General features: G+C 43.9%; 2 protein-coding genes across 5 annotated transcripts; both read right to left on the reverse strand.

Annotated features, from left to right (window-relative positions):
- Positions 1 to 395: 395 nt before the first annotated feature.
- On the reverse strand, positions 396 to 9,043 carry LOC134449421 (protein rapunzel-like). Of its 3 annotated transcripts, none has more exons than XM_063199344.1 (3): positions 8,999 to 9,043; positions 2,548 to 2,631; positions 396 to 1,989 (listed from the first exon to the last, which is right to left on the reverse strand). In XM_063199344.1, the coding sequence occupies exon 3, from the start codon at positions 1,967 to 1,969 to the stop codon at positions 785 to 787; it is 1,185 nt and encodes a 394-aa protein (XP_063055414.1). In that variant the 5' UTR covers positions 1,970 to 1,989; positions 2,548 to 2,631; positions 8,999 to 9,043; the 3' UTR covers positions 396 to 784. The 3 variants fall into 3 exon arrangements, with proteins under 3 accessions (XP_063055414.1, XP_063055413.1, XP_063055412.1); XM_063199343.1 differs by lacking the exon at positions 8,999 to 9,043 and adding an exon at positions 5,176 to 5,508; XM_063199342.1 differs by lacking the exon at positions 8,999 to 9,043 and having other exon boundaries at positions 2,548 to 2,820.
- On the reverse strand, positions 5,972 to 8,905 carry rpz5 (rapunzel 5). Of its 2 annotated transcripts, none has more exons than XM_063199346.1 (2): positions 8,386 to 8,905; positions 5,972 to 7,308 (listed from the first exon to the last, which is right to left on the reverse strand). In XM_063199346.1, exon 2 carries the CDS (start codon positions 7,223 to 7,225, stop codon positions 6,044 to 6,046), a length of 1,182 nt encoding a protein of 393 aa, XP_063055416.1. In that variant the 5' UTR covers positions 7,226 to 7,308; positions 8,386 to 8,905; the 3' UTR covers positions 5,972 to 6,043. The 2 variants fall into 2 exon arrangements, with proteins under 2 accessions (XP_063055416.1, XP_063055415.1); XM_063199345.1 differs by lacking the exon at positions 8,386 to 8,905 and adding an exon at positions 8,210 to 8,332.
- Positions 9,044 to 9,285: the final 242 nt, after the last annotated feature.

The following is a 9,285-nucleotide window of genomic DNA, read 5'->3' on the forward strand; positions in this document are numbered from 1 at the left end:
TTGGTCAAGACCTGTCACACTGTAAGCACTACAGAAAGGAAAACATTGCAAAACATGACAAGGAATACACCCACCATTTAAGCTGGTGAAATCATGTCCGAGATAGGAATTAACACTGTTTTTTATATAAAATCATCTCATCGGTTAATGTATTTAACTGTTAAGTGTTGTCTTTTGTTTTGTTTTTAGTCTTCCTCGACATTTGCTGCCATTTATTGTCCCCGTCCCAACTCTTTTGAGACGTGTTGGATTTCTCAAATTAGAAATGAGTACATATGTCCCCCAAAACAATATTTTTTCTCGGTTTTAACACTTAATATGTTGTCTTTTCACTATTCTCCATCTAATGAATAGATTGAGTGTTTTGAAAATGATAGCATTTTGATTTTATTCACTGTTTACCAAACGTCCCAACTTCATCGGAGTTGGGGTTAGTAGGTGTAACTAGCACCATGCAAGTGCACCCATTCATTCTTTCATTCAACCCTCATGTACTGTACATCCAGAATTCATTTATATGTTAAAACATTGCACTAAATAAAATAGGTTTTGGTCTGGACAAAGATAAGGTCAGCATTTTCAGTTACAAAAAAATCTTAGACATGAATGTCATTCAGTGTACTCGAATTGATTCCTGCAGTTCACTATGGCTTTGGTCTTCTATTGGAACACAATAAGGAAACTCGATATGCGTGATTATCTAAACATTGTGCAACATTTGGCAAAGAAATCTATATGAGAGGAAGTTAAACAAAGAGTCATTCTGTCATATCACAAATGTCCACTAAGCAGAGTGAACGCAAACATAGAAGTTCTTCCGCTCTTCCCAGTAATGCAGCTCCTCTGTGAAACTGTACGAGCAGACAACATCCTTGCACGAGGTCTTGACGGTCTGCACAACGCACACGGGCACCCTGTCGAAAAGCAACTCTGCAATCTCTGTGATGCTCTGCCTCTTCTGACTACCCTGACTACCAATCAGCTGTTGGATCTGCTCCATGTCCAGAGGCTCAGGAGAGGCGCTGTAGGACACCATCACGTTCAGCTTGTCCTCCACCGCGGGCACCTGGAAGCGGCTTCTGCCCGTGAAACACTGGAAATCCTTCTTGCTCTTGAAGAGGCCTGTTGGGGAGTGGAACACCCGCACCGACCAGCGCACCCAGTCGTACTTCTTCTTCAGAGTCTCTATGATCATGTCGGCCAGCTCTTTGTTGGACTTTTCTCCGTTGTCCCGCACCACCCTTTTGACATCGATCTTGGCCTGCTCAGGATAGCTGTTGATGCAGTCCTCGATGACGCTGGTCATTTTGCTCTGAACCACCTTCATCTTCTCCCCCCACTCAATGAGCAAGTCCTCCTCATCATCGCCTCCTTTGAGGGCATTGTAGCCCATTAAGGCAATCAGGCCGATGCAAAAGAGCTTCTTGAGCCTGGCACAGAAGTCCTCCACAGGCCGCCGGCTCTTCTGCTCATAGTTTAGCGTAATCTCCAGCACAGACTCGCCCGAGAAGTTATCTCCAGTGACGGCATTGAAGAGAGTGATCAGGTTTTTGTCCCCTCCGGTCTTGTTGAAGTGCTCCAGAAACAGCTTCTTCTTGACCTCTCGAAATTTAGGTTTGGCATTCAGAATGTCCATGTACTTGCGGAACTGGTTGGTCAGATTCTCCTCCACGGAGAAGTAGGCAGCGTCCGCAGCGCTCTTCTTGATCTCCTCGTTGATGCGCTGGACCTCCTCGGACGCAACCTCCAGCCTGTCTCGCACCTTCTGGAACTGCTCTTTCATGTACTCGGCCTCCTTGCTCTCAACGTTGTCGAGGGCCAGCTTGATGATGGGTGCAGCTATGGCGAAGACGGGGAACAGGTCTCCAGCGATGCTAGCCACCACCTCCGCCCCTTGCTCGAACACATCCATCACCGTCTCCACCACATTCTTCTTGTCTGCCACAAGCCGCTGTAGCTGATTAGCCATCTTGGGTGTTCTCAAAGGCACTAGGTAACAGAAGAGAAATAATATTTCATTTTTGTATTTAACATTATTATCTTCGATGATCTCCTTTACTGGGGGATATACTAAGAACATGGTTAAGTGATAAACCAGGCTTAGTTAACCCCAAATGGAAGTGGTAAACATGCTAATAGATGTGCCTACTCCAGGCTCATCCAGGCTTCTATTATTTACCTCTATCACAAGGATAACTTAACCTGGTTTACTACTGAACCAGCTTCTTAGCATACCCCCCTAGTTCAGCAATCTGCAGGATACAGACAACAATAGTGTTTTGTCACATGACACTTTGTTATTGTAGTATTATTTACGTTTTGGCAAATGGAAAATAGAAGGCCTAGCAGCAACAACAACAACAACAACATACTAATACAGTAATAATAATAATAATAATAATAATAATAATAATGTTATTATTATTTTTATTATTATAAAACCACACAGAAAGCCTGTTAGTATGTAGGCCAGCTACATTATGCTTACAATTAGTATACATGATGAAATGAACAACATTTGATGAAATTAACAAAATGTCCACTTACATAGACGTGTCCTGGTCTTTTTTCCTGCTCGGTGTGGACCCAGTGATGTGTGTGAATGGACCAAGATGGGCGTGTGAGTCTGAGCTGATAAAAGGAGTGGTTTCAGTGTTAGTTTTACAAGCAAGGCAGAGTGGGCCACACCCAGTGGGTTATGAGGCAACAACATAAAGACACAAAGCACAAATAATCTATCCTTCTGAAAGGTCCACATCAGGCAAACAATACAGTAGGTAATGGCAAACAGGGCAGTCATGGGTGAGCGGTTAGGGCGTCAGACTTGCATCCCAGAGGTTGCCGGTTCGACTCCTGACCCGCCAGGTTGGTGGGGGGAGTAATCAACCAGTGCTCTCCCCCATCCTCCTCCATGACTGAGGTACCCTGAGCATGGTACCGTCCCACCGCACTGCTCCCCATGGGGCGCCACTGAGGGCTGCCCCCTTGCACGGGTGAGGCATAAATGCAATTTCGTTGTGTGCAGTGTGCAGTCACTTGTGTGCTGTGGAGTGCTGTGTCACAATGACAATGGGAGTTGGAGTTTCCCAATGGGCTTTCTTTCACTTTCACAAACTATGACACTGGTAACCAGGCCCTGGCAAGAATTCAAACGGCACACCAGTGAGATTAAACAATTGTTTCAGTTTCGTAATATACATTTTCATAAAAGTAAACATTCATGGTTCCGGTTATGACGTTGGGCTAGTCAGTCGCAAGACAGAGCTCTCAAAAGTAGACATTCATTCATAAAGGTATGGTAAGCAGGCCTACATAATTTTCCGTATATCGTTTGTATGAAATCAAATATACTATCCCGTAAAAAAAGAAAGACATTTTCAGTTGAATATGTCTATAGTTTAACATGTTGCAGTGTGTGTGGCCTGTAGTCTATGTAGGCTATATAGTGTGTCCTACTGCCGATATGTAGGCTATGTCTTAATTTGCTTGGCCACACAAACGTAAGCTATTAGGCCTATATTTTAGTCACTGACCGCACAAATGAACCACCATACATTTAAGTAAAGTAACTTTATTTACATGGCTAAATGTTATAACACAAAATATTCTCTACATGTGTGTAGGCTACGCTCTCTTCCCATCCTGGCACTATGGGCGTGGAATGATTAACTAAGGTAGCTGAACTTGCTGGGCAGGAATTCATTTTCCAAAGCACTTCAGGCAGTAACCATAGAAACAAGACAATGGAAACTCCCTGTCAGCCATTCCATCTTCTCACTGTCCTGAGGGGTTTTGATTTAGCTGGCTGAAGGAGCATAATGACCACATTTTTTTCTTTGATCACAGAGTTGTATACAGGTCTACAAAAGAGGAATAGCAAACAAACACTCAATGTCCTGGGGACACAAGGACACAAATGCTGACTTATTTTTCAGAATGAGCATACGTGTACTACTGTATGCAGGGTGCGATTTGAAGGGGGGGGGATTTTGCCTTTTCTGGTTTTGATATCGCCACTTTTTCGACATGATTTTAATCACAGTTTCATTTAATTCCATTGATATTGCTTAAAATCTGAAACAAATCCCCCCTTCTGGTTTCCTGACAAATCACACCCTGACTGTATGCCTATGTACTGCAGGGCCTATGTAAAACCTGACAAAAACAATAGGCCTATAGCCTATATATACCATACCATCGATACCCAGATCATAAGCAAAAGACACTACTCATTGACTCCCCACTGCACAAGACTGGACCAGACAGTGGAAAGGCTTCAAAAAGCAAAAAAATGGTGGAAAGCTATCATGCTTATTTGATTTGCCAGTGCATCTACTTGAGCTAAAACAGTAATTTCAGCAATCCACTTCTGTGCTCCTCCCATGGGTCAGTGGGGAAGTGAATTCGCAGTGGCAAGACATATCCATCCTTCATGAAGATGTGGTTAGTTTGCTCGTCTGCAGACTTGACATTAGGATACTAAAAACCTTCCAAGGAGACAACAGGCCAAGGGTTAGGACACTTAACTCCAGCCATAGGCTACTGCCCTTAATATTATGCAGAGGAGAGGCAGTGCAAGTAATGCTGCAATGCTATGAGGCTTGTTTACTGCAAGAACGCTGAAGATACGCCCTGTGTTGGAGAATACCATGTGCTGCTATAGAACTGTAGAATTATACTAACGCACAGCAGATGACACTAACTACTTTACATTGCCTAACCCATTAAACGAGGGTCCAAACATGTGTTCTATTTTTCTACAATGTAACAATGTAACAGTCAGCGTCAACCTTTGAACCACTATTCACTTCGCCTGCTCCCTTAACTAGAACTGGCACCTTATCTTCCGGAAGAGGGTCCCGATTATGCTTTTCTGCGTAATGACAGTATTTTTGACGGCTCTTAAAGTCTTCAGCCAGACTAAACGCAATAATGTAGCGTTATTAATCGACGTCTCGCGCCCAAGACAGATTCAGCTACAGAATCATGCGACACAGTCAAATACAATCTAGAGACAAACTTTTTCACGGGACGCCCTTAGTTATGTTAACACCCCATGATCACTTTAAACACGTCTATGAATATCCACACGGTATACTGTAATCGTGCCAGTGCGCTTTTTTTGACGTGTCACCTCTAGTTTTCAGAGAATCGGTGTGTCAAACTTTAACTCACCTTGAAACGCGCTACAAAACGTAGTTTTGCCGTTAAGAGAGAAGTTTGCCCTGCCTGTTTTTGCCTGACGTGGTCATGTGGTCTGCGAAGTGTAGCTCATAGAGTGGCACACCCATAAGGAGGGAGAAGTGGAGGAGTGCTATGAGCTTACTGACGAAACAATGTAGGAAAAAATGTGCTGCCATTTTGTGATGGCTTTTGCTACTGAACTGAACTTGGACAGCGCAAGAGTAGGCCTACCACAAGCGCAACAGCAGGCTTACCACCAATAGGCCTATGTTAATGACATGTGTTATGTAATTCTAGTGAACACTGTCATGTTGATCATGTGACAAGACATTTTAGGCCTAGGTCCTACACCATTTATAATCATGTTATGACCAAGGACTTACTCCCAAATGTAGGTTATGACAATGTTCAGGAAAATGATGTCTTATGATATTTATTGTTGTATAGTTTGTCCACTTTTGCACGAAGAAGAAAATATGGCAACAATTACAAAAGAAAACAGTTGAACGATAAATTTGACATCTTGGAAGTTGATGTCAAATATTCCACAAAAAACAAAAGAGTTGTTTTTGAGTGCATTGATCTTCTTTGCAACTTTCGCAAATCAGGCATTACCACATGTATTTACACTTTTCCCATTTGGGTCCAAAATATATTGAGCACAAGTAGCCTAACCATGAATGCAATCCAGTTTAAAAGATAAACCAAGTGTACTTTTCAGTCAAATACATCCATACATCCAGCTGTCAGTTTTACATATCCAGTAAAAAAGCACTTATGACATATATAAAAAATCTGCATGTTTAATGATTGCCACATGAAAGATATATTTTGCTCCCCTTCATTCAGCTACACTAGACTACTCGGAGTGGATACACAAGTAGGCCCTTTTGTGAATCCCATAGTAATAGCACTCTGGCTGAAAGTTGTTGGTTTCCTCCACTCTCTTGTATCTGCTCACGGCATGCACCAGGCAGTTGGGTTGGCTGCCACACAGTGCCTGTGCCACTGACACCATGTTACCCTTCAGCTTCTGGTTCTCTATTTGATCCTGCAGTTGGCTCTTGTTGATGGGCTTTGGGTCGGCGCTGAAGGACACCACCACCCGGATGTTATTTGAGGTCAGGAGGTCAAAGAAGTTGCCTCCTCCGCCGCTGCCGTGGTACTTCTTGCCAGCCAGCCAGTTCCAGAAAAATATTCCACTGTGATTGAACACCCGGATGGACCAGGACACCCAGTCGTACTTTTTGGCGAGGGCGTCCAGCAGAGCTTTGGTGAACTCCGGGTCGACGCTTCCGGGCGTGTCCAGCAGCTGGCGCTCCACGTCCGTCTTGGCCTGCACGGCGAAGTTCTGGGTGCAGTCGTCCACGGCGACCTTCATGCGCTTCTCCACGTCCTCCATGCGCTCCTGCCACTTCTTGACCATTTCCTCGCCGACCGCCCCATCCTGCAAGGCGGCGTGGCCCATGACCGCAATGATACCCATGACAAACAGCTTCTTGAGCCGCGCGCAGAACTCCTCCACCGCCCTCCGGCTGCGCTGCTCCGTGGTCACCACTGTGTCCAGTATGGGGTCGCCGCACATGTTCTCCCCGGTGACTGCGTTGTACAGGGCGTCCAGGTTCACGTCGCGGTCCGTGTTGTCAAAGTGGCTGAGGAACTTCTCTTTCTTCTTCTCCTTGAACTTGGGCTTGGCATTGATGAAGTCCTGGAACTTCTCGTACTGGCTGATGATCTGGGCCTCGCGGTCAAAGTTCTGCTTGTTCATGCTACTCCTCAGCAGCTCTAGGCCGATCTGGCCGATCTCGTCCGAGATGCCCTCCAGCTTCTGGTTGACCTTCTCGAACTGCTCGCTCAGGTAACGGGCCTCCTTCCCCTCGGGGTTGCTGAGGATCTCTGCCGAGGCCACGAACACCGCCTCCAGGATGGGGTGGAACTGGCCCACCGTGGAGGCCAGCACCTCACAGCCCTGGCCCATGATCGCCACCCCTTTCTCGATCTGGTCCCTGTTTGCAAGGACCCATTCTTCAACCCGATTCATTATGCACCACAGCCAAATCCGTAATTACCACAGCCGTAATCCTCTTGTTTTGGGTGTTCTGCACTTTTGTTTTCTTCTTAATCCTGAGAGAGAGAGAGAGAGTAGACAAGAAAAATGAACATATTGTAAATGGCTGAAGCAAATGAAAATCAATGCATGAGATCAATAGACATAGTAAATGGATGGATTAAGTTCCACATAGGTCACATGGGTTAAATATGATACAACACAAAGGAGACCTTTGAGATCAAGGGCTTAAATATCAATGGGACTGTCAGTCAGCAAACACACATGAGGGGGAAATGCATTTTAAGATTACCACCAAGCAAGGTAACGTGTTTTTGATCATGGTACAGGTCTTGTCAGAACTTGTGTGGAGTTACAGTGCCACACCCTTTGAGCACATACAAATGACAGATAAGGTCACCTGAGTGATCAAGCTCATCTAAATGTGTTAGCCTAGGTGACATGTATTTCAGAGTGTATGGTAACACAAACTAAACATGAGATGGTGGCCACGTTCTCTTGGTGATGGTAGAGTTGCACAACATGCAGTGCCTGGACTTTTCAAAAGGCAATTTATGGTCTAAACAATAGCCAGGTTCTACAGCAAACACAGATGTTCTCAACATGGGTGAAAAGGAACGACATTTGCACATTATGAGCGTTTAAGGACGTTTCTGGGTAGTTTCAATACACTGGGGAGATGAGCTCACACACATATCTCATTTCCCTCAGCTCCATATACACTACAGAAAAAAAGGCACACCCTGATCTGAGAAACGCTTTCCCATTCCCACTGCACTTGTTCTCTAATGAAAACAACTCTCTCAGCCCAGGGCCATTTTATCACTAAGAACTGTGTGTTAAGTATAGAAATGCATCAGAATATGACAGAACACAAAACTATGTACAGTACATTTTCTTTGACTATTAAAGACAAACATAGACTTCCAGTAGAATTGAACATTTGTATTCACTTACCAATTATGCCCTCCATAAAGGTCATTGGTAAATCAGGCTAGACTGAGATTTATGACCAAAGCTAAGTAGCTTTTGATGATTGTAAGCTGTAAAGAACTATTCTGTAAGCATTGTGATGTAACACCATTGCTAGAGCATTATGATCTCAGAAATATTTTGGAGGAAAAAATACTTACTGAATAAAGATCTTGTTTTTGGCTGTGATATTTCTCAAGTCTTCTTTTGTAAAGAAAATATGGTCACTGTTATGGTCATCTCAAAAAAAAAGAAAAGTAAAGCCCCCCAAAAATTTCTGTCCAACTTGTGTGATTAGTCATCTAATCTACAAAGATTCAAATGTCCACGTCTGTTGCCAGTATAAGCGGGGGAAAAAACACCCAAACTGCTCATAATTCCTCAGTTCAGAGACAAACGCAAGGCAATAGCAGAGCCCAGTGCCACATCCCTTATAATCCTGCTGTATTTTCACACACCATGACAAACCCTCTGGCAGTCAATATTGATTTAACAACAACATCCTGCAACCGAACAGCCTATAATCAGATCATTATGCTCCAACAACCCCTCTCATATGTCAACAGAGGCATATCTCATTTGCTTTATATTTAAAATGTTTTTTTTCTTTCTTGAAATGCTCAGTAGTGACATAAATTGTGTCACACACAGAAATAAGAAGCATGAGAAATATAAACCATTTCCCTGTATCAAATCAAATGATGATTTATAATGATGAATCAAAATTAATATTGTTAAAAAAAAAAATCAAATTTCAGATTTTAAGGTACTCACCACTAGTCCTGAAAATTGTCACTGCTGAGGTGTTCTCCGACAGATCTCAGCTGTGCCTCTGAGCACCAGCCTCCCAAGGCTGGGATGTATATATAGACTCCCCCTCAGTATGGCACTCCCCCTTCAGTTTGCCTCCTTCCCCTCCAAGCATTCCATGGAACCCTGTCTGGAGGATGACAGGCAGAGACCAAAACGACTGATAACATCCTGTAAACACTCTCTCAAGGGAGAGCAGCAAATTCACACAGGGAAAAAAAAGAAAAAGGAGGAGAAAAAAGCTGGCTGGA

The sequence above is a fragment of the Engraulis encrasicolus genome, chromosome 5 (genome assembly GCF_034702125.1).
Source record: "Engraulis encrasicolus isolate BLACKSEA-1 chromosome 5, IST_EnEncr_1.0, whole genome shotgun sequence".
Lineage (NCBI taxonomy): Eukaryota > Metazoa > Chordata > Actinopteri > Clupeiformes > Engraulidae > Engraulis > Engraulis encrasicolus.